Source organism: Chlamydotis macqueenii, chromosome 7 (assembly GCF_036417535.1).
Source record: "Chlamydotis macqueenii isolate bChlMac1 chromosome 7, bChlMac1.mat, whole genome shotgun sequence".
In the NCBI taxonomy this organism is placed as follows: domain Eukaryota; kingdom Metazoa; phylum Chordata; class Aves; order Otidiformes; family Otididae; genus Chlamydotis; species Chlamydotis macqueenii.
In genome coordinates, this window is record NC_141562.1 from 39,336,046 (window position 1) to 39,360,832 (window position 24,787).

Consider the following 24,787-nt stretch of genomic DNA (forward strand, 5'->3'; position numbering starts at 1 on the left):
ACAGCTCTCTGAAAACAGCTAACGTATGTGTCTGGTTCTTTCAGGAACGTGATAAGCTGCTAAGGTATAGGAAGCAAAGGAAAAAAATGACAAGAATTCCTAAGGTAAAAAAAAAAAGCTTGTATGGTGACATGCTGATGGGCATTCTGGCTTCCCCGGGATGCTCTGAGCTCCTCGGAGCCGTGCGTGGGGAACATTCTTCTCCAGGGTCTGCAAATGGGTCCTGACCTTAAATTTGGGCATTCATATTGGGGGTATTGGGGTATTCTGAAAGGATCTGGCAGGGGTAGGGGAACCGTTCGCGTTGCGCGTTACGAGCATTTGCATGCTCTGCCTTTACCCCAGGCAGTCCTGTGGGGCTTAGTGGTATGTGATTGTCTTCAGATGAGACAGATTCTATGAATTAACACGTCTTAAAATCATCTTTTAATGGCACTGCCTGAAAACATACATAGGTTGTAAATAATTTATTTTGGAATTTAGAAACACGCAAAAATTGCTGGTTGCAAGGAGCAACAGTTATTGCTCAGAGAAAAGACAATGTTTGTGTATGAATGCTTGACAGGTGTCAATATAAATATTAACACTGTAGTGACATCATAAGGTGCAACGACCTGAGAGCAAGCTGTGTTCTACACAAGAAGCATTTAGGTGGCGCTGGAGCTAATGACTCTATAAATAACGAATTGCGGTCGATGCGAGATAACTCCTTAGCTCCTGTCGTCCTGCGAATGGAAGCAGGCCTTGGAAAGAGAGTTACATGTTGTCTCCTTGGAAAGTTATCCACTGCAAATTGAAACAAAAAGCCAACACCTAGAAATGTTTTTGTAAATCAACAATTAAAATTATCTTTAGAACTGTGCTTGAAATGTCGTCTTGGGCTTTCAAGCATTTGAAAATAAATCTTTCTCTACCACCACTACCCTCATTCTTTTAAACAGAAAGCAGCTTTGAGTGGAAACCTGGCTTTCTTCAAACTGTAAAAACACTGCTATGGTTGTTAACTTCAAATTTTCAAGTAGAATATTTCTTGAAAATCTAACTTTCCATGTGAGAGTTGTGGTAACGAGAGGAGGGACATCGTGGAGATGGCGATGGATTAACAAAGACATTTCAGTGCCCAGCTCCCACCTCACGCTGAGACAAACACACAGAGAAGTAAAAGGGTGCTCTGCCCCAGCTAGAGAAATCGGGAGGAAAATACATCCAAAAAAAGGCAGGGGCTTTGAGGTTGCACGCTGTGATACCTAACAAATACATCAGTTAGGCAATTTGAGTCGTTTTAGCTATCGGTAGAGCACTATCATGGGGTGAAAAAACTTTCCATGTATATACACGGAGAGAACTGGACCGGTTTCTCAAAACATAATGGAGTGAGAATTACCAGTAGTCTGGAGCTGGGGTTCCTCCGAAGGCGTCTGTGTTCAAATCCCACGAGGGCGCAGAGTTAGCCATGTGTCCCCCGATGCCGTCGGACGGGTGCAGCCGCACGGCACGGCTGCGCTTGCTGACCCTTCTCTCTGCCAGAAGCCGGTTGTGGAGACATTTTTTGGCTACGATGAAGAAGCTTCCTTGGAGTCTGATGGTTCCTCTATCTCGTATCAAACTGACCGGACAGATCAAACCCCCTGCACTCCAGAAGATGACTTGGAAGAGGTATTCTTCAAAAATATGTGTTATTTTGTTTTGAAACCTCACTACTAATTTTTAATGAAATTCCTGGGCTGTTCTATCATTTATCTGTCACCTCTCACCAGAAAATGTAAAATTTATGTTGAATGTAATACTGTGCATGTTGTTTAATACCTCTGGATGTCGAGTCTGCAGTAATGTCACAACCTTCAGCCAAGCTGGAAATATTATATCCTAAGAATATTAGATTTATAACGGGTTTCTAGATTAGAGGTCTAAAAAGACTGAGAAGTTGGACAAGCCTAGGAAGGTCTGTTCTCACGGAGATTTACTGCAGGCTTGTGCACCTGTAGTTTGGTCCAGGTCCTATTTGTCATTTCGACCTCGGCGCGGAGCACAGGGTTTGTGTTCCTGGCAGGAGAAGCAAGCAGTCGCACAAAGCACCAGCGGAAGGGCTGTCTCCTCGCCGGCGTGGGGAGGTGGTGACTTTTCTGGAGGCTCTGGGCACGGCGCACACTGGGTAGCTGGTAGTACAAACAGAAGTGATTATTCCTGGGATTTTGCAGGGCTTCCCTACAAATGCATTCTCAGGTGTGTGTCAGATCACTGTACCGTTACGTGTTTCTGGGTTTAACAAGAACCTCGTAACACACAAAAAATTGCTAATAACAACTTGCAGCCGTTTCATGGTATGCTGGCTGCAATTTTTCACCTGCCGTTTCACCAGCTTTGTGGGCTGTAATGAGATCTGTTAAAAGGGAACTGAAGAATTCCTGTCTCCACCATAAAAGATACCTGACTGGTTACCGGGTGTGTGTGGCGCTGCCGGAAATCTGAATGTGGTTTATATGTATGAGCCTATTTATTTTTCATTCTTGTGTTGACTTTTTTCCCTGTTCAGATAGTATGAAATTGATGCACGCAACCAGCAGTATCATTTCATTTCATGTTGAATGAAATATTCCAGCCAGCCTGACATGACAGCATTCACTGCTGGATATTGTAAGGAGAGTGAGGAAGATGAAGGGCTCTTTTCATGTTGATGTCACCATTTCTACAAGTATTAACTCTAGATCAGCGTTTTAATAATTGGGTGAGACTGTCAGGCTTGGCTTGTTCTCCAGATTGGAAACCTTTTGTTTTTTTCGAGGAAGTTGAATTTTCCCCTTAAAATGTGATGACTTTCCCTGTTACAGTGATAAAGGGCGAGTCAGTCGTTAGTATGTTACATGGGTGGCAAGTTTTTACCTTTCCAAGGCAGAGGGAATTATCATTTTTTTTTCTGTATTGCATTTTCTTGAAGTAAGTGTATGCAGGAGATGTTTGATGGACCAAAGAGAAGTAGTCTGACTGCACATGAACAGGATCCTTAGTGCTGTGCTTCCCAAACTGCATTTTGAAAATAATCATTTTGGCACTTCTTAGAGAAAGTAAATGTAATCGACTCTTATAATATTTTTTTTTACTTTAATCGCAGAAAAAAAAAGCAACTAGCAGAATGCATATTTGTTTGATTCCAGGGCATGGCCAAGGAAGAGACAGAACTGCGGTTTCGGCAGCTGACGATGGAGTACCAGGCTCTGCAACGAGCGTACGCCCTATTGCAAGAACAGGTCGGAGGAACATTGGATGCAGAGCGAGAAGTTAAGGTCTAAATGGCTTATATTACATGAAAATAAAGGACTGTAACTGTATGGGGGTTTCCAGTTGTACTTGCTCAGGTTGTTTTAAAGCTAAACTGGGGTCAGCCAGCCGCTCCAGCACGCTGCCAGCTGGGAGTGCGGGGTGGGGGACTGGGCTGGGCTGGCTGCTGAGGTGGGCTCGGGGTCTCGAACACCGACCACCCTGTCCAGCCTCCTCCGCAAAGCTCTGGCTGACTGGAGGAACCACCCTTAATATGTTTTAGTCTTTTCACCTCTGATCAGTTTAGAAGAAATTTGGACAGAAATTTTTATGGGAAATCCTTAAAATTAAGCTCTTTTTCTATAGAAATCTAGGACAGGTAGTCTTAAATACGTAATGCCTGGTATTTAATTCCTTCTGGATTCTGTGAGATTACATGATTCCTCATAAAATGTTTAGAAGGCTTATAGCTGAGAAAGATTCTTTTTCTTAATTAAATTACAAAGTGTCCTATGCTGTTCTGCCTGCCTATCTGCCTCACACAGCCCGTGCAGCTTCAAACCTTTGGCATAAAAGGTTTTATTTATTAAGAGTGTATTGTGTATTACAAGGAGCTGGCAGGACTTGTCATGCACAGAATGCATGGGTGAACATAGTGAACAAAGGGACAAACTCTGTTCTGAGCTAACAGTTTGAAGCCTAACAGGAGAAACATAACCGCAAGGTTTGGCTCTAAATTTGTTCTGTGAACGTGTTATCCAGGAATACCAGCCGGAGTACGAGGTAAGGGTGGCAGTGCTGGGCAGTACCCATATCATCCCACCCAGTGCCTCCAGTGCAGACACCTCCGCCGGCTACGGCACAGCACCGCGTCCCACCGGGCTGGCACCGTCCGGCCACGGGCCGTTCCCTGGCTCCAGTCAGACATAAACCAAACAGCCAAATTCCTCCACCTGAATTCCGTCTTTACAACAATATTTTGGCTTTTCTAGCTGTATAACTAGTCTGGTTTTCTTCCACTGAATAATTCAAAAAATTTCACCACTAATTTCACCCCTGTCTCCACTGGTGAGTATCTCAGCAGCATCCCTGGTCTCCCAGTGACCTGGATATATATTTGGCAATCGTGTATCATCGCACTCTCTGAATGCCCAAACTGCTCTAAAATTAACCTTCCCAGAAGCATACTCGCTGCTCTGAAGTGTCAGGGATTTCACAGGTAAAGAAAATCATAATGAAAAAAGACATACCTTGCTTGAAAAGTGACTTGGTCTTACTTTTTCTGTAGAGAATAATGCAGGTAATGCAAACAAAGAATATTATTTTCATTGTAAGCAACGAGATAAATAGCAGATAAATGTTTTGACGAACGAAAATGTTCTATAAAACAATATGTGACAAATTAAACAGCTAATAATAATAATGTTTATTGTCCACAAAACACGTGTAGGAAGATGATGTGTATTTAAATAACCCGCTGCAAGAAGCCATTTGCGTTTTGCTGTCCTACTGTCTACCTCACGGGATGCTGTTTGTGCTAATCGTTAATTAAGTCTCAGAATTATTGTCCTATCTTACAGACTTCTTTTTGTGATTAATGACTGATGTTATGTGTGTAGCTGTAAATTTATTCTGCCAAAGAATTTTAAAAATTATTTGTTAAAAGTGTTTGATGTTTTAAGTATTTTCTGTACCTGTGTAACTTTTTTGTCTTTTAGAGAAAGTTTGATTTATTATTTTTCTCTTTTTCCCTCGTATCCTACAGACGCGTGAGCAGCTCGAAGCAGAAATACACCGATCGCAGGCGCAGATAGAAGACCTGGAGAAGGCCCTTGCTGAGCAGGGCCAGGTAATGCGTGCGGCCGAGCACCGGCCCTTTCTCCAGCCTCTGTGTCAGGGGCGGGTGGGGGCTCTCGAAGCGAGCCTGTTCGTGTTCCCGTACGGTACTGCAGGAGCTGGTCAGGGCTTGTGGGAGTACGGAATTGTCCGGATGTGTCTTTTCTGTAGCTGTCCCTTTTCGTACCAGGGACGTGATTACCGTCCCTGTCAATGTGCGCTGCGGTCACCTGCCCTGCACAGCCCCTGTCACCACCGCGCCCCTGATTTAGGAGGCATTAACGTAACCTGTTGAGTACTACTCCAATAAACGTGTGAATTAATTGAAAAGAAACCACTTACAGTTTAAAACCACCTGGCACGCTGGCACTCACAGGTGATAAAGAAGCAGGCACACCTCCAGCTCTCGGATGGACTTGAGAGTGAAATACTGCAGACTGCAGATAGCCAGCCCCGGCTGGAAGTGCAAGAAAGGTTCCCAGGCTGTTTCTAGCTTGTCTTTTGCTTTTCCAGAAAAAAAAAAAAAAACAAACAAAAACAAAAAACAAACAAACAAACAAAAACCCCCCAAACCACCCCAGAATCATAAAATGTTTTCAGAGAACTTCAAAATAATACAAAATCTTTTGATCATTACCTTTCCAGCTTAGCCTCCTATTGGTAACCTTACTGATCAATAATGTTCTGGCTTTTGTGGCTTTTATATATCCATCAACCTAAGAAATCAGTTTCAAAATGAGGTTTATTTTGCCTAGTGTTCAGAAATACGTAATTTGTATTCAGTATAATTGAAATGTAATAGTAACTGCATAGCTAGAAAGATCCCTCTTAATGCAAATCTGTGTTTTAGCTGAGAGCAGTTTAGTGATCACTGGAGTGTTTCTATTCCATTTGTATGCTACAGAGTGTTAAAATAAGATGGAAAGGGTGAGCTTTTCTATCACAGGAAATAGTGGAATTACAATTTCATATGCCATATTATTCTGTCCCTCCTCTCTAGACGTGTGATTTCCTGAAATACTTGCTACTGTGTTTGTGCTAAACATTGCCAGCTTCACCTACAGTGTTGGTCATTTCTCTTTCAAGGACATGAAATGGATTGAGGAGAAGCAAGCGTTGTACAGAAGAAATCAAGAACTCGTAGAAAAGGTATTCAATGTTTCTATTTGTATTATTCAGATAATATTTGTAGCTTAAGGAACGCAGAAGGTGCATTATTTTAATCTGTATTGCACAGCTCTACTGGCAATAATTCATTTATAGGAAGATCCTTATAAACCTGCCAGAACACCTTCCTGGCGTTCCGCATTGCCCCATAAAGTGTCCCGCTGTGAGACCGTGCGAGGATGTGGCTGTGGGAAAAGCCCTGCATTCCCCCAGCGCTGGGGCTGCGGTCCCCGCTCGTGCTGACCCCGGGGGTGGGCTCAGACCCCTGGCGCTCGCACCAGCCCCGGCGCGGTCAAAGTGTGCCAGATCTCGAGTGACGCTGCAAATGGCGCTGACACGTGTCGCTTTATTTTGCAGATAAAACAAATGGAAGCCGAGGAAGCTCGCTTAAAACATGATGTCCAGGACGTTAAGGATCAAAATGAGCTCCTGGAGTTCCGGATCCTGGAGCTTGAAGTGAGCGTGTGTCGCAGCCGTGGTCCTGCCGCCTGCCCTGGGCTGTGCCAGCCACGGCCCGGGCACCGCGGCCTTGGGAACTCGCCCACATTTGCTCCAAAGAGGCACAAAATGAGACCAAAGGGTTTGGTACAAAGGGCTAATAAAAGAGAAAAATCCCAACACCCAGGGATCAGTACCGGTATTCTTGGTAGGCTGTTCTGGCAGCCTTGCTACCTGAGTCATGTTAAGATCCAGAAGATTGGCTCAGGATGTAGATACACAGTTTACTATACTCCATCTGTTCTGAAAATGCAAAAAGATAAAACTAGAACAGATCATACATGGAAATAAAAAAGGAGCCTTATTTTTCAGTGTCAAACTGAAACTGCAGAGAAGGAATCCCATGGCCTGGACCGCTCTGTTTCCTCCACTGAGCCTCCTGGTTTCTGTATCATTACCTGTATAAACAGAATCCGTAAGCTCTTCGAAATTGTTTTCCACGTTCTCCAAAAAGAGAAAAAGCAGCCAATTACAAGAAAAATGCAGTTGCTATCTATATGATACTAGGCATAAATGTATAGTTTTGTTCAAATATGTCATGTAGTCAAAACAATAAGTAAGTGGTTGTGAAGAGCATGGCAGGAAAATATTAGCAGTTAATATGTACGTCTGCCCTGCTTTGCAGTGAGGTGGGGGTCTTCTCTGTCTGCCTCGAGTACCCTCACAAAAGCTCGTGGTCTGGCCGGAGGAATGGCTCCTGCTCCCGGCTGTTGGTGTCGACAGGGAGGAAGGGTTTCTGTGCGCTCTGCGCCCCACACAAAGCCGCTCAGCGACAGCACCACTGTGCACTGTGTGCGGTTAGAGGGGGTCTTTTCCAAACCGTGGTCACCCAGTTTGTGACATACCGTGCTGGGTAACTGCACAATTATTGCCATTTCAGGAGAGAGAAAGACGATCGCCGGCCATCAACTTCCATCACGGTCCGTTCACGGAGGGGAAAAGCCCTCTCCAGGTCTACTGCGAGGCGGAAGGTGTAACAGTAAGGGATTCTCGTTTCGTATTTTCTTTGCTCTAACTAAAATCAGACGCTCTGTTCTGACTCCTGCTTTTCCGTTTCTCTCTCATTAGGACATAGTAGTAGCAGAGCTGATGAAAAAATTGGACATTTTAGGGGATAACGCCGTAAGTGTATGTTCCTTTAATAAATTGTGCATGCTTTGGTAGATATTTGTCCTCGTGTTAAGTTGGCAAAGCCTTGGTTTGCTGCTGCACAGCCTGCCCTCCCTGTGCTCAGGGCACTGGCCTAGAGCTAAGTGTTCTCCGGCTTTTTAAGGTTTTGTTAATAGCTTTCTGATCAGTGCTACACGGGCTCTTGGTGTCACAATGTTGCTTTTAACTTTTTACTGATTTGGGAAATACTTTGAAACTTTAGTGCTTTTTTTTCCCTGGTCATTGCTCATACATGGTTTGTTTGTTTGCTCACTCTGCATTTGCTTTGCTTTTGCATTTTAACAGCTGTGTGCCTTAATTTTGTCTAATAACCCATAAACCTTCAGTAGTAACCGGGATATTAAACAAAAGGTTACAACAGCAGCATGAAAAGAAGAAACAAATAATAAGAAATTTGAAGGTGTTTCTCCTTTAGCAAGCAGAAGTGATTAATTACACCTGTATTACGTGTGTACAAGACAGATACGCCCTGGTGTATTTTTTCCCGTGCTCTCGTCTATCGGCACAGAGCACGGCGGGGCGGAGGAGAGCAGAGCCCTTCTCCAGCCCAGGCTCCCACAGAGCCCTGTGCCGTATCCGCACCGTCCCCAGTCTCCGATAGCTACACGCTCTGCCCCGCAAAATCAGGGCAGGAGCTGGAACACACTGAAGCAATTGGTAATCTTCGCCACTGCTGCAGTCAATGGTGTTCACACTGGCAGAAATACGAAGCATCCTAAAATCGTTAGTGTGCAAAGAATTAAAAAAGATGCATATAAGCTCAATCACCAGTGGGCCAAGACTGACCAGAACGATAAACCCGTTGATGTGTCAGTGCCTGTGCGATGGTGTCTCCAACGCCGTTGTTAACGTCAGGCTAGGCCTGCAGGGCGCTGGGGACAGCGTCCCGAACGGACAGCCTGGAGACAAACAGGAGCAGAAGCGATAGCTTCTCTCACATGTTCTATTCCTTTTCTCTTCCTCTTGGCTTCTTTACTTATATGAATGATCTGTAGTCTATAATGTTATTTCCTCCTGATTTTTTTTTTCCTGTTACATAAAACAGGTTACTTCCAGATGCGACACAAGGGGGAGTTGGCAGGTCTCGTCTCAGATAGCTTTAAGATAACTGCAGACTGTTATCGCTTGGTTTTTCCTTGTTTCTACGTGTTTAACACCACAGCCTCTACCTGTGGGTGCGTGTTGTCGTGTCTGGCTGTTAGGGGAAGGCAAACCTGGTCCTGCCTTTGCGCAGCGGTTCCATCCTTTTCTGGCTGGGGAGCGCAGGTGCCCTCCTCTTCCTCACAGCCAAGGGAGCTGGGTCAGGGACAGCTCACAGAAGAGGAAAGAGTGCCCTTACAATGCTGTGTGGATAATGTCATTTTCAGAGTAACATAACTTGTTTTTTTAAAAAAATTACTTATATTTATGGAAGAGGCAATTTTCAGGGGTCCTCAGGAAAAGCCTTGTCCTGTCCCTGTGAGACGGCACTTTGGCTGTGCCCAGCCTTGTGCATTAAATTGACGTTCACCCCAGTCACCCGTATCGACTTCCTAACAACCCCGGGGAATGACAGCTAACGGCGCCCGGGCTCTGAGCGACTGCGCGTCCCAGGCTGGAAGAGTTCCCTCCTCCTGCTCTAGACGTGGGCAGACTAAGACCAAAATTTGGGATGAAATGCAGAATATGGTTTCAGTACTTGAATTTTTTTTAAAAAGCAACAAAACGTGGATTGAATAGCCAGCCTCTCAACAAATGTTTTCTGAAATCATGACTTGGCCGCACAAACTAACGATGGTGTGTTAACCCGCTGTGCACGCAATGACCGTAAGCACTTAGGGCTGCATCCCTTTTCTCAATGGCACATCATGCTGAGCTTGGTCTTGTCCTGTGTGACTGTGTGTCTATTCCCTTTTGGGTAAAATTAGATCCAGTGTCACCTTTTCTTTTGGTAAATGTGAGACTTTTAGAAGAATTAACTACATGTATGATAAGAATTCAGGATGAATAGTTAGAATTGTTTTTACAACAATGTTGCATTACGAGACTGGTTTTCTTTGCCTTAGTTTACTGTTCCTTGAACATATTTAATTTCATATTTATTTAATACAGCATTGGCCCAGGTAGTGGATTAATAACGAGACACTGGGACTTGTTGTAATTATATTCTGCTTTTGGTGCAGAATCTGACCAATGAAGAGCAAGTAGTTGTCATACAAGCAAGGACGGTTCTCACGTTGGCGGAAAAGGTAATAACAACCGCATCACTCCTCAGAAAACACAGGTCATGAAAGCATCTCAGCCTCTCAGAATAGCTCACTTGAGCACTCTGGTGATGTAAATGTTAGCTTCATCACAAAATGCCATGGATCTTTATGTGGAATTACACTTGCACTATTTTTTATCAAGATAAAGGTAGCATTCAGTCAACACAGACAGACATTGCTTATTTTAAAATGTTACTTAATTAGCAAAGTGATGTTAGAAGGTATGGCTAGGCTTTGAAATTATGCTTTTTTCCATCACCACTATATATAAGAGAAAAAATGTTATAATATAGATAACTTTTCCTTTTTAATGTCGTGAATTTAAGTAAGTCCTTGCGGTGTGTGCTGACACACCCTAAAGTCACAGTGAAAGCTGAACACGCGGGCGTGTGGCACCTGCTCCTTAGGCTTCAGCACCCGCTCTCTGTTTTGTGCCAGTGGCTACAGCAGATAGAAGTGACGGAGTCTGCGCTGCAGCAGAAGATGCTGGACCTGGAGAACGAAAAGGTACCGGGAGACGAGGGGACCGAACCAGCGGGAGCGGCAGCGGGAAGAGTTGTGGCGTTGCGCTGAGCGCCTTTTCCTTGTGTCCCCAGGAGCTGTTCAGCAAGCAAAAGGGCTACCTGGATGAGGAGCTCGACTTCCGGAAGCAGTCCTTGGACCAAGCTCACAAGGTGAGGGCCATCAGTCTGGCGTGAACCGCGGCATCTGGGTTAACTCACCTTGTGTAACGCGTGTAGGCTGTTCTGTATGGAAAAACTGCTTGTGTGGTGACCCAAGGACTAACTAGGCTGAATGTTAAACAAATCCTCTGCACCCTGCGCTAACAACGAGGTCCTTCTGGACTGAGCTCCTTGTGTTTGCGTGGTCCTTGCAGGATTAGGACCTGAACCTTAATTGAAGCACAAGTTTTAATTTAGCAGAGCTTTCAGTAAATGACCGGTAAGAAAATGATGTTTTCAGTAACTTCTCTTTTCCTTTCAAAATAGAGATTTTAGCCTAGACATTTCCTTAGATCTTAGATTACAGCCTCTGTCACCCAAACAGCTGGAGGTATTATGTGACTCTGTAAATTTGAAATGAAGCTGCTTTTAGGTCAGGGTCATCATTAGCTGATCCTAAGCCATTTCAACCATCTCTTAGTCATCAGCTGTCCTGTTTCCTTCAGTTAGAGACAAGTTCAGTCTATACTCATGGGAGACATAAATGCGTACATTTTCGTATCGATCTATCTCATTCTTTCAGTCCCATTTCAATCTTGAGCACAGTTACACTTTCCGAGAAGCAATGAGTATTTCTGCCTCTTTTTCTGGCTCCCTATTATCTATTTGTACCTCAAGCCATTTGGGGGAGCCTTTACTCCGCACACGTCCTGTCCTGTGAGCATGATTTTTATACCGAGCTGTATCTGGAACCAAAGTCTCTGCACAGCGGAAGCCCTGGAAAGTGCACAAGGGCTACTGGCATTTTCCTCTGCTCTTTAACGGCATCACGTGCGTGTCCTCGGGCAAAGCAATGAGCTTTACTCCCCAGCACAAGTGCAACCTGAAAACAGCCAGAAAGCTTTGTTCTGCCCCAAAATTCAAGTGGCAAAAGCTCTTTTGAATTGTAGAATTAGTTTCGCTTCCATGTTTCCTTTGTGCCCCCTGAGCTGAGCAGCTGCTAATCTTCCCCCCGCTAACTGCAGCCAACAAGATTATCAGCTGCAGCCGCTAAGCTTTTTGCACGGTTTTCACTCCCTTTGGTGGCTGGCGGGGAGTTTTGCTCCGAGAAGCACTCGGCTCACACAGAGATTCCTGCCACTGCTGCTGCCTGGAGACCCTGAATGTCACCACGCTCTTCGTTCTTCACAAGTCAGTGTCATCAGAGAGGGATAGCCATTGTGTAATTGAGGTTTGGGCCCCAGAAATCCATGTTTCAAATAGCAATGTTTTGCTGAGACAGTTATGGTTAGCAAGGGTGTCGGCGTTATTTTGAAAAGTGAAAGCAGAGTCTTCTTCTGAGATCCGACCTGATCTTCCCCACAGAGACACCGTGGTTGCTGTCTTTCAGTTCTCATCAGTGTCCGTAACTCCAGCCATGATGTTACTATTCTTGTAAATACCTGTGTTCCTCCATCCTGACTCTGCTAAACCATAGTAGGAAAACACCACCGGCAACCTCCGGTGGAAAAACTTGTTGAATTGAGCTGAATGATCATGACAAACACCTACATCGTCTCTCTCCCACTCCCCCCACCCTCCGAGAGAACAGGGGGAGAATTGGAAAACAAAAGAAAACCAGAAAAAAAAAAACCACACGTGGGTTGAGATTGAACAAAAAGTAAATTTAACAGTAGTGACAGAAGAAAATAAAACTGTGATGGAATACAAATACAGTATAATGCCTTGCAACAAATCTCCACACCCAGTTTCTTCCAAGTAGCAGGAGACTCCCTTCAGCACGCTCCTCACTGATACACTGAGCATGATGTCAGATGGGATGGAACAGCCCTGTGGCTAATTTGGGTAAATTAACCCCAGCTGTTAGCTAATTAGTTAACTATCCCAGCCATAGGGGCTGCCAGCTTCAGTTCTCCACCCAGCTCAGGTGAATATTAACTCTATCCTAGCCAGAACCAGGACAGGCATTTTCAACCAGCTCGTCTAGGGGTTGAAGCCACGCTATTGCAGTTGTGTTCTCCTGCAGCTCTGGAGATGCCACCAGCTTTGGGGAGAGCGTGCAAAGGTGCCATCCATTGTGGCTTTTTTTCTTGCTCTAGATCAAACTTGCTGAAAAAGATTTTGGCTTGGGTGTAAGAATAGCACTTGTCTTGGACTTTGAAGCAGAAAACATTGTCTGGCAGGTCACCTGCCCTAGGATGGTGCTGGGCCCAGTGACCCTGGGGAAACGTGGCCAGTCCATTTCCTACGCACTTACGCAGCTCAATAAATCTGGAGGGCACGTTCGTCTGTGTGCGAGAGGCGTTTCCTGGCGCAGTGAAGTGTAGACTCCGCAGCCCGAGACCGGCGGGAGCAGAGCCCAGCTACCGGATACATTTTTCCTGAGCATAGAGCCTCTGGGAGCTGGCAGCTCTGCCGGAGGAAGTGCTGGAAGTGCCTCCACACGAGGCGCTTTAGGGTAGTTGGTACAAAATGCGGTAAGCGTGCAGCAGGGAGTCGCTCCTGTCTGGCAGGAGGAGGAACTGGTGCCGTATCCTCTGCTGCTGCTGCCAGTAGCTGGAAAAGGTGAACTGAGAGGCTGAACACTGGATTTAAAACATATCTGTAACTCACAAAAGGAGTCTTTTATGAACCTCTTTTCCCTTCCCTTTTCCCTTTTTTTCCCTTTTCCCTTTTTTACACTTTTTTTCCTTTTCCTTTTTTTTCCCCTTTTTTCCCTTTTCCCTTTTTTGCCTTTTCTTTTTTTTTCTTTTTGCCTTTTCTCCCCACGGCCACCTCCCCATCTCCAGAAAGGAGAAGCTGGCACCCATATACTTTTTGAGAGGCAGACTAGGCTGGGGCTGGGGGGCGTCGCCGTTCCAGTCCTGCTCAGAGCCCCCCAGTATAAAAGCCACCTGAAGAGTTTTGCCCCGGTCCTGTGTGGGGGGCTCAGCACACAACCCCCCTGCCACTCCTCTCGCCTTACCGGGGTAGGACTTTCAGTTCCTCACAAAATCCTCATCCGACCAGAGACAAGGTCAAGCTGACAGCCTTATATTGTTTTTGATCAGCAAATTCTGGAATTAGAAGCCATGCTCTATGATGCCCTGCAGCAAGAAGCTGGAGCCAAAATTTCCGAACTTCTTTCAGAAGAGGAGAAAGAGAAACTGAAGAGCGCCGTAGAGCAATGGAAGCGGCAGGTGATGAGCGAGCTCCGGGAGAGGGATGCCCAAATCCTGCGGGAAAGAATGGAGCTCATTCAGCACGCACAGCAGGTAGGCGCTGGTGCACGGGCATGGCAAGATTTGGGGTGGGACGATCCCTCAGATGGAAACGTAATGAACTTGGGAGCACCAGCCCCTCCTCAGAGAGACGTACTGGAAATGGCTGGTCCTGGGGCCAGGTTTTTATTTACCCTGGATAATCCCTGCAAACAGGACATTTTGGTCTTCATGAATTTGTCACGCATAGTGACATTCATGGAGGACTCATCTACAGGTTAAAACCCAATTTATTTTTTTTAGAAGCACAGCACATACAATTTATATCTCCAAAAATATTGCATCTTCTGGGTACATCTGTATTTGATTGGTTAATAAATATTTTTTTATTTGAAATCTGACAGAGAATTAAAGAGCTAGAAGAAAGAATTGAAGGCCAAAAAAGACAAATAAAAGAGTTAGAGGAAAAGGTAAGGTAAAGCAGATGAAACAGTTATTGTGTGTGCACATGACCATATATTATTCATTTCACCTGGGTTAAGAAAACAATCTTATAAAAAGTTTGTGTTTGTTAGCGCAGCGAGCTAATGCAAGAGTGCTCCAGGAAAGCGTTTTGCATTTGCATTGGTCCCTTTGAGAAGGAAAGGTTGCCAGGTTAAATTGAGCCTTTCCTCCTGTTACCCTTCAGTAAAGCCCTAAGTACGGGACGTGGCAGGGCTGCGGGGGTCCCCCTGCCCCCCGGGAAGGGGAAGATGGAGAGGCACCAGAGAGCAGCGGGAGGAGGTCGGCCCGTGCTCCGGGGAAGGAGCCAGGAACCTTTTCTCCCTCCCGTCCCCAGCGTTTGCATTAGTGGGCTCCCTCTGCTCTGCTCTGCTCTCCTCTCCTCTCCTGCGGCCACAGCAGCTACGGTCACCGGGCAGAGCGGGGGGTTCATGCCAGCGAGCTGTGCTCTGGCCAAGCCGTAACTGTTGAATTTTACCCCAAAATTCACCTCGTGTGAAACCGTCTGTTTGTAGTGAGATTGCCATGGGAGAACTTGTTCAGGTACAACAGGGGCTGAGCCGGACTTTCACCTGAGACTAAGGCCTAACCTTAGCAACGAGGCATTTGGGGTTTTTTTGAGGTTATGGAAGAATTCAGCTGATTTTTATCCTCCCTGTTTTTCCTGAGCCCTTGGCTGTGGCTGGGCTGGGCTGCGCCGGGGCAGGAGACGCCTCTCATCAGTCCAAGGGACGCTGAGCTCTGGCCGAGCTGAGCCGAGCCCCGAGCCCTCACAGCTCACTTCACACTTTACGTTTCTTCTCAACAGAAAGTTGTGTTGCACTCTGTCTGTAACCACAGCTTATTTCTCAGCTAAACACACTGTAAACTCTTATTCTCTTTCTTCTCTTCCATTTTTTCCTCTCCTCCCTCCCCTTTTCAGTTTTTATTTTTGTTTTTATTTTTCTCTTTAGCGTTCATTCTTTGGTCATAGTCCTCAGGCCACACGCAGAAGGTAAGCCCTTGGGTCACCTCTGGCCTGCCCTTTCATCTCGTAGAGCATCAGAGCCTTGCCCTGGCTGCTCAGACTTCAGCGGTACTGGGGAGGGCTCCTGGGTGCCCCAGGTAACCCAAAATGGAAATCCCTAAAAGCCACCGCTCCTCCCTGCACAGCTGGGCGGTCTGACAGGCTGGCAGCTGGGTTTAACCGCTTGCGTTCGCTTGTCCTGTCTTCAGGCTAAAGAACCAGGAGTGGCTGCGGAGGGACGTGTCGTTTATAACTCCCTGTGTCTGCCAGCACCAGGCCTCAGCGCCCCAGCCATGGCCCACCCCCACCTTTTCTCCCGTGTGAACAGGAGATGAAATGCCAATCTGCTTGTGCTTCCAGGGACGGCAGAAATCGCCGCGTCAGGGATGGCATTGAGGGGAACGTTCCCCACCGGTCATCAGTCCATAGGATACAGCACAAGTCCTTTTTTTATCAGCTGTACAATTTGAACAGATTTCTATAAATATAAACCTTACAGAAATTTCATGCGTGTTACTTTTGCCCAGATACACTTTTCTTTGATCCATGCTTTTACATCTTTTCTTGTTTCAGCCTACCGAGGAAGCTGGAATTGCTTCTACTCTTATCAACAAGAAGGCAGCACTGATTGCCAAGATAGAAAAAGAGACCTTGTCGTTTCAAAAACCCCAAATATCTCTCGTATTTTGCCACTGGAGCTGGAGGATGCAATCCTTCTGACCCTGCTAGACTGACGCTGAACTAGGACATGTGGAAATTTCTGCACAGGCGGCATCTGCGCCACTGAAACCTCTGACTGAGCATTTTGAGAAGCCAGAACTAAGCCGACAAAGAAAGCCAAAAACCCCCTCCCTCTCCTACAGCCACTGGCTCCTTCCTGGAGTCCTGGCTCTGCTGCTGGAACTGACTTTCCGTGGAAGTCCTGGCTCTGCTGCTTGGAACAGCTCTCAGCTTTACGTAGGGAGCAGTATCCTGATTCAGATACACTGAATATATTTTGGTTCCCTGCTGAGCAGGCAGTAAATTGCTTCTCTGTAGAAGTGACCGTGTCCTGTTTTATATGTCACACATTTATATTTGTTATTCTTAGTTATTAAAAAATCTGTCCTGAAAGAAGATTCCAGAGGAGTAACTCACAAAAAGATAAGTGTGAATGAGAATGAAGTGTTTTGTTCCAAGGTATTTTGTCATAACACAGAGTATTAAAAGCAAGCCCAGTTTTAGGGAGCAACATGAAGCTGTTTGAACCCTTCGAGAAATCAAGTCATAATTTTGGGGGGAGTTTTCAGTAGACCATGGCCCACAGCACCGTGAGAAAAATGGCACAGTAATTTATAATTGGCTGTCCCTGGATGACAACAAAAGACTTAACATTGTCCCAGCAAAAAGTTCAACCTGGAAAAGAGTGAATGGAAAACACGCTATCCCTGATCTGCACGCTCTGGGCTGGGGCAGCAGCAGGAGGGAACGGAAGATTTTGTCACCTTGAGGCAAGGGAGCACCAGCACCGCGGAGCCCGAGCCCAGGAGGCTGGTGCAGGAGCCAGGAAGGAAAAATGGATCTTCTAGAAAAGCAGGTGAAGGAGGGAAAATCCGGAAGAAATCCCACCGGTGTGAGTCACCAAATGAACTGCAGCCGAGCGCACAAACCTGGGGCTGTCAGGGAAGGGCGAGAGCAAGCTCTTGTCCCGGCTTTCCATGGCCGCGGTGCCACGAAGGTCCCTGAGGCGCAGGATGCAGCAGAGGAACTTCCCATCCTTCGGAAGCACGAGGCCGGAAGCGAAACCAGAGCTCCTATCAGGTAGGACTGGTCAACGGGAAACCCACGTGTTATGTGATGGTGTATGCTAGGCGACTTCCTTCACACGCCTCTTGCTTAGGTTAAAATGCTTCTGGTGATAACACAGAGAAAATGTGAAGTTACCAAAGTCTTTGTGTAAACTTTATTTATTTATCTGTCTTTTACTTTAGTAATTTAGGCATTGGATTTCAGTGTGATACAATCACAAACGGTAACTTTATGCTTTTAGAGCAGTGGTCACTCTTAATAAGAAATTACTCAGTAGGTAATGAAATACACTGGCAAATTTGTATGAGCAGCAAGCAATAGTGCTGCTGTAAAAAGTGCATATTTTAAATGCAATAGATGAAAATATTTTTCATTTTGGATTGAAAAGACAAATAATATCCAGAAAAGTATTTTAATTCACAGTTTCACTTGCTTTTTTTCTAATTTATGCTGGCAATGAGTTACTTGGCTGGCAAACATGACGGGGACGGTAGCAGCAGTCACCCCAGCACTGCCTGAAGCTGCTTTTTTTTAAGACTATTGAAGAATAGAGGAATGTTAGACGGGGGACCAGAACCCAGCTAGATGGCTGGCAAGAAATCGCTACTACTGGGGGAGTATGTCGAGTCCAGAAAGACCAGTGCTTGCTGGAGTTCATTAAGTCTCCCAGAGTTAGGGAAAATACTCAAAGCTCAAAAAAATACCCAACCCGCCCGGCCTTTCCCAGCGGGATGCTCACTGCGGCCCGGAATGTGCTGGAAGGTGCTCTGGAGAGAGGGGCGAGGCAGGGAGAGGTGTCGAGCAGGGATCGCAGGCTGCGAGCGCAGCGGCGTCAGACGGCACTGCTGCAGGAGGCTGGTCGAGGTCCAACGAGTGCCTTTTTCTGGCTTTTCTTCGTTTATGACTGCTTAACTTCTCATATTCATAACATCTTCATAACTTCTCGTGTTCATAACATTTTGATTAAATATGTGTGGGTATATAAATACATATGTGCAGGCACAGAGACAGTTGCAGTTTCCAGTGTTTCATAGAAGTGTTATTTACGCACCGAATGTCTGTGTTAGTTCTGCACCCAGTGTAAGTGTCACTGCCAGGCAAGGCACTCCCGTTGGGTGGGAGCGAAGGGCAGCCGGCGCACGCCCCGTGCCAGGCAGCGGGGCAGCCCGGGCGTCCCGGATCGGGGAGAAACCCCCCAGCGGGATCAGCCGCTGGAGGGGCCTGCGGGGAAAGGGAAAGTGGAAAATTTGTGCTGTAGGGTCAGAAACTGCTGCTGTATCGGACCCGAACAGCGTGGGAGGTCAGTGGGCACGTGTCCCACTTCCCCACCACAGCAGGGAGCCGTGCCCGGGAAGAGGGAGTTTCGGTCCTTCCTGACCCCTCCCACGTTGCCTTGCTTCAGGGGACGGAGAGACAAACAGCCCCAAGGTCCCGTCCATCCCCAGGAGGGCTGGCTGCGGGCGGTGGCGTTGGCTGGAGCCCCTCCTGCGTGTTGAAGTGGGGAGCTGTGAGACTGGTCCCTGAGGGAGTTGGTACACGCACGCATTTGAGGAAAAGTAGTTGCCCATCGTGACCGCACAATATCTTTTGTAAAGAAATTCCTTCCGATAAATACCTCCGAGGTGTTACGTCATGTTAACCGGGGCTGAAGACCCACACAGATAAACTGGAATGACGGGAATCAGTTCTGTGCTCACCCTCACAGAGAGATATTCCCTCCGCCAAGGATCGCATCGGGGCGGCGACCCAGTTTGATTCATGACTGTGAGGTTTCCTGTTGGTAGTAGAAGATAGTATTGTAGTTACAATCTTAATTATTTTAATCTTAATTAAAACATTGAAAATATTAATATTAAAACCATTTTTTCAGTGATAGAAGGATGCAGAGAAGGCCCCCCTCTAACAGAGGGTACCATGCTGAATTGGCGCCGTGGAGCAGCGCGTGTTTCGGGAGCGGGGGGGGGGCTTCTCCCCCCAGAACTGTCAGTGATGCTGACCAGCAGCAAACCAGCTTTAGGCTCCTCGTGGACGTGAGCTCCGACAGTAACCCATGTCTCTTCTGATCCTCTAGCCCTTGTGTTTCTTACCTCAGTATAAATTATTTTACAAGTGGTCTTACCGTTTCTAGGAAAGAATCTACAATGTATTTCCTACTGCAGGCAGCAATTGGAAATAGCAGTTCCAAATCTCCAGAACTGATCTCCATATTTGACCGTGGGTAGTATGCGCAGCGCGCGCTGCCATACGGGTGGCGTCTCTCGCAGCCAGCGCCCGCAGAGCTCCCGCGGGGTCACCTTCCGCTGCACCGGCGCCGGACCTGTCCCTGTGAACCCGTTTGTTCGTAGACAATGACTTTTCTTTAAATGACTTGATGCCTTGATCCCGTAATCAAGTTGCTTTTTATCGGTGCGCTGTAGTTGTCAGAAGAGGTTGGGTTCTTTGAAGGTCAGCGGCACATTCATCCAGAAACGATGCACAGGCGAGGTGACGAGCTACTGGAGCTTGAATTTTCCGGTAGTGTCCTATCAGCTGCCCTCTGTGTGTGGATATATTCCTGCATGTTGAAAGGGGTTGTAAAGGGCTTTCTTCACGGGGGGCACAGAGGTAAGGCTAATGAGCTGCATTATTAGAATACTAATTGGTGAGTCTTTGCTGTGCAGGATGACCCAAAGCGTATCTGTTTAAAGTGAACGGTGTAGGAGAATTTCAAGCCATCAAGAAGACTCCAGTTGAGCAAATGGCGTTCCTGGGAAGATACAGAGGAAATCTCTCAAAGGCTGCTCATTTTTACTGCGACGTAAATCTTGTGTAATTGTCTTGGTCTCAGAAAAGACCAGAATGTGGCTCGGTTAATAAGGCGAGTTCCGGCAGATTAATAATTGTCAATTTGTGTAAAAGCGTAGAGTGTCTCGTTGCACAGTATTTCAGCTTCAATATTTCAGGGGTTGTTAGGAACTGGAGTGCACAGAAATGACAATGTCGGTCTGAATTTAGAGATGAGGTGCGATGAGATGAGACGGAGGTCCTCGGGCGGGAGCAGCGACGTCGCCAGTGCTCAGGGACGGGAGCTGCAGCGCAGCGCAGGGTGGAGGCGCGCCTGGGAAGGCTCTTTCCTCACGGAGAGGTCTCTGTGAAGAGGCTGCTTTTCACTGTTTTGCTGACAGGAAAACAATTTGAACCAGACCTGCTGAGATTTTCCTTCAAAGCAGAGCAGCTGGTTTATCACGGCAGCGACTCTCCGTTGTGCTTCCCGGACAGGTTTAGAAAGGGCCGCACCTGGCCCAATTCCTTCCCCTCTCCAGGATCAAGAAGCCCGCACTGTTTTGCTGCAGGGGTGGCCAATGCACAGCACGATTCATGCGGGTGCTCGTCTCGGTGAGCGCAGCCAGGAGCTGTCTCGGAGTGTGAACCTCCCGTAAATTTGTGCACAGCAGCAGCAATTCTGTGTCGCCTCTGCCTCCCCCTCCAGCCCTCAGGCGCCTCCTTCCCCTGTCTTTCTCGCAGAAAGAAAACTGCAGGCGCTGCCAGCAGAGCAGAGTTTGGAGCAGATCCCCGCCGGGGCATCTCTGCGGAACCCCAGCGTTTCCCGGCGTGCCTCACGGACCAGACGCGCTTCGCAGTGATGACCTGTTCCATGTCTGTGTCTTACCACGGTGTAGGGTTTTTCTTAGGTAGAAACAACAAATCAGTAATTGTGATCGAAATACACATTCAGCGTAACAGTACAGAACTGAGACTTGCATTGCAAAAGCCTGGTCCACGGAGCTGTGGTTAAAGATAATCATTTATTTAATCGTTCCTGCTCCAAACGACTCCCGGGCAGAGCAGGTTCAGTTGTCATTGAGACTGAAGTGTTCTTCCCCTTCATTTTATTCCTGCTGAGTTCTTGTAAATAACGAGGACACAGATTTTGATAATGTACCAAACTCAGCATTAGCCTGAAGAATTAATTAGCTGGAAAACCTATTATAAAGTGAACTTATTTTTAAAAATGCCTTATGTTTGTAAATGAAGATGTTTGTGTGCACACCCCCTACATATATATACAAATACATTTATATATGCATAGCGTCAATTTGCAAGGCTTGCAGCAGTCTGCAATAATGCAAATTACCTAGATTGAGCTTAATTATTTATGACTAGTTCACAGTGCTGATAGGCACGACTTTTTGTGAATTCGTGCTGTTTATTCATAAAGACTTTGCGTGATAGGTCTCAAAAAGCCGAACAACGGTCTGATAGTGTCATGTGTGCCATCATAGACCCGGTGATCCCTATGGGTCCCTTCCAACTTGGGTGTCACGGGCATTGCATATCCTTTCCAATACTATTATAATATGCATATGTAAGCGTAAAAACTTATTGGTTTGATGCATTAGGAAGAGTCACAATTCTGAAGATTTCTGGTTAGGTAATTCGGTGAGAATAGTGAACATTTGACTTACTATTTAGCATTATTAGCTACTAGGATGCTGTGTTATCAAGTCTCAAGCTTCCAGTTTCCGGGGTTTAGTCGGGTTTCATAAAGACGCAGAAACGCCATGTGTCTGCCTGCCCAGCCCCAGACCAACTAATTGAGTCACACAGTTCCTACAGATGATCAGCGACGCCAGCAGACACGGGAGGGCACACACGGAAAAGCGTAACGGACAGGGCATCAGCAGTCCCAGATGAACCTCCCCAGGAAAGGAGAACACGTCCAAGTAACTAACGCAGATCTGTAGAGGCAGATGTAGGAAATTTGTTCTGTCAATGGCTTGTTCTAAAGACAGATCGCCCCAGCGGCCGCTCTCCTTCGTGTTATAAACAAGAACACGCCCTAGGGATACAACAAATTGATGACACGAGTGTCAGAAGGGCTGTCGAGGAGATACCAGCCTGCCTTAGCAATGCTGTGATGGTCCTGAAGGTAAGAGGACTGAAAAACACTCACACATCGTCAAATCAAAGCAACCTCTTCAGCCTTTGCTAATTGTGACTGTAGAATCCTAAAAGCTGCAGATGTGTAATTTAGCAGAGTTCTGAGAGTGTTAATTGTAGCTATGTTCCCTGAAAACCGCCGTGAGAAGGTGGTCTGGGGAAGAGGAGGATGAAGCAGTGGATGAAGCAGCTGCCTCCAGCCCGGAGGACGCGGGGCTGAGCCGGGGCTGTCCTGCCCTTGGGCCGCCTTTCCCCCAGAGCAGCCCGAGATGCGACGGGGTGTCAGCCTGCATTTCCTGCATTAGTTCTGCGTTTATGGCTTGACTGGGTCCCCCACCGCTCCGAAACCCCTCCTTCTCAAATGCCATCCATTAGTGCCGCAGCTGATCTCTCTGTGGCCTGGTGATCTCTAACAAGAAATAACGCTTGTGAGCAACCAGCTTCTCGACAGATTGTCGTGCTGTCGTTATTTTTCGGTCTCGCAGAGCTGTTCCAGTGGTTTGTTTCCGTTGCTGTTCAGAGCCGATGTAGTACAGCGCAGGTGAACCGGGGGCACGGTTTGATTCCCTGCTGTGCTGTCTAATTGTGATTTTCAAACCGTACGGAAGACTTGGCCGCGGATTTAGCAGTGGAGCAGATGTTCTGGTAACGCAGTGGCAGGGACCGTTACAGTACTTTGGGGAAGGGCCTGTTGTGACAGGATGGGGGGTGATGCTTTTAAAATAGAGGGAGGCAGATTCAGATTAGACAGAAGGAAGATATTTTTTCACTGAGAGTGGTGGAGCACTGGCCCAGGCTGCCCAGAGAGGCGGTGGATGCCCCATCCCTGGAAACGTTCCAGGCCAGGTTGGCCGGGGCTCTGAGCAACCTGATCTGGTTGGAGATGTCCCTGCTCCTGGCAGGGGGTTGGACTGGGTGGGCTTTATGATCCCTTTGCACCCTAACAATTTGGTGAGTCCCCCAAATGCAACATTCCCGATCCCCCACTGCCCCGCTAACGGCTTTATTTCCTCCTGGGCCTCGTCAGCCCTTCTAGCTGCGGGTGCACGTACTGCGTAAGGGACTCCAGCCGTAAACTTACGGCTTGTACGTTACAAATAGAGATTTCTCTAAGGGTTAAGTGCTAATAAAGTTTTTTTAAATCCACATTATTGCAAATAGAGAAGACAAATATTGTTAGTTGGAAAACAAAGCGGTGCTATTTATGTTGTCTGGTTGTAACAAATGGTTGTACTATCTAAGATTTTATACATAACACAACATGTAAATATATTTTATAGCTGTCGTATCATATTTTCCAATGCCGTAGTGACTGTCTTCTAATAGATTTGGCTTTTTAAACAGCATTCTGCCATCATTTACCAATTACATGAACAGAATCTGTGAATGTATTACAAATGCACTCCTAAGCACCATTGACCCAACTGAAACAGCCCCAGTAACGAGGGGGTGATACCAGCAATTACACACACCGGGTTTCTACAGAGCAAAACAAATACCTTTCCGTGCAGACGTAGCCAGTGTTCTAACAGCAATGCAAGGTTAAAATCAGTAAATTTACCCCGTTCTGGTGTGAGTCCAGGAACCAAGGCAAGCTGTCACGTGCTGCTTTTTGGATGGCATAGGAGTCATCAAATCGTTTTAATTATAAATCTTCTCATTCGCTGTTACACACTGCTTCTAAACCCAATATGCAAAGAAAATGCTGTAGACTTTTTCTCTGCACGTGTATATTTATATATCTATATGTGTGTGTGTCAGCTGGGTAGTATCCAGTTTATTGCCAAGAGATTTTTCCACAAATAAATAATCTGTAATGGGAGGAACCAGCTTTTAAAAACCCTGCTATTAAGCATCAAGGGATCGACGCTGTTTTGTGCTGTGGCAGCAGCGCTTTATGGCGTGTCCGTGTCGCCTTTCTCCGGTCTCCGTTAAAGAAAGACGGGTGCGGCTGCCGGTGCTGCGTGACGGTGATGCTGATGCCAGACACCCAGCTTTGGGTCCGTTTGTGGAGTAAAATTGTGGAGAAAGGTGAAGAGAAGTGGTTAAACTCAGACAGGCTGGTTGTTACCCTGGTTAGTCGGGATGTCAGCCGCGTGCCGGTGATGGGAGGTGAAGGGCGGAGGCTCTGCTCCGATCTAGGTCAGGCCTTGGCGCGGGCAGCGAGCGTTCCAGCCGCGATGCCCGAACCCCCAGCGCCAGCCCCAGGCTCGTCCCGATCCCACAAAGATGCTGAAAAGCTTCTGGGGGCCCAGGAACAGCGTTTGGGTTCCAGTCCCTTAAATATTTATAGCGTTAAATGCTTTTATGCTCAGGCATCGTTCTTTGGCGTAGCGCACGCTCACAAGATTCATCAAGATAATGGATAATGTTAGGTGACGCTCCCTCAGTCCAAGTATTTGGCTATTTTAAGGGGGAAAAAATCCAGAGTTACTTATTTGAAGTAAATGGCCTTTTTTTTTTTTTTCCCTTTGAAATGGTTAAATACCCCCCTCACTGTTTCATTCTGCTCGTGATTTCTTATCTTCCTGTTTTCTC

General features: G+C 46.7%; 1 protein-coding gene across 3 annotated transcripts in view; it reads left to right on the plus strand.

Moving 5' to 3' along the window:
• Positions 1 to 16,213, plus strand: part of JAKMIP3 (Janus kinase and microtubule interacting protein 3) — a 50,830-nt gene extending 34,617 nt beyond the window's left edge. Inside the window, exons 10-24 of one of the 3 annotated variants that reach the window (XM_086751704.1) lie at positions 45 to 104; positions 1,528 to 1,656; positions 3,153 to 3,281; positions 5,021 to 5,104; positions 6,178 to 6,240; positions 6,616 to 6,714; positions 7,637 to 7,735; positions 7,825 to 7,884; positions 10,089 to 10,154; positions 10,611 to 10,679; positions 10,769 to 10,846; positions 13,885 to 14,088; positions 14,439 to 14,504; positions 15,458 to 15,529; positions 16,115 to 16,213. In XM_086751704.1, coding sequence (XP_086607830.1) covers positions 45 to 104; positions 1,528 to 1,656; positions 3,153 to 3,281; positions 5,021 to 5,104; positions 6,178 to 6,240; positions 6,616 to 6,714; positions 7,637 to 7,735; positions 7,825 to 7,884; positions 10,089 to 10,154; positions 10,611 to 10,679; positions 10,769 to 10,846; positions 13,885 to 14,088; positions 14,439 to 14,504; positions 15,458 to 15,508 — 1,257 coding nt within the window. In that variant the 3' untranslated portion in view covers positions 15,509 to 15,529; positions 16,115 to 16,213. The remainder of the gene's footprint in view (positions 1 to 44; positions 105 to 1,527; positions 1,657 to 3,152; positions 3,282 to 5,020; positions 5,105 to 6,177; positions 6,241 to 6,615; positions 6,715 to 7,636; positions 7,736 to 7,824; positions 7,885 to 10,088; positions 10,155 to 10,610; positions 10,680 to 10,768; positions 10,847 to 13,884; positions 14,089 to 14,438; positions 14,505 to 15,457; positions 15,530 to 16,114) is intronic. The other 2 variants (XM_086751705.1, XM_086751706.1) reach the window with 2 other exon arrangements.
• Positions 16,214 to 24,787: the final 8,574 nt, after the last annotated feature.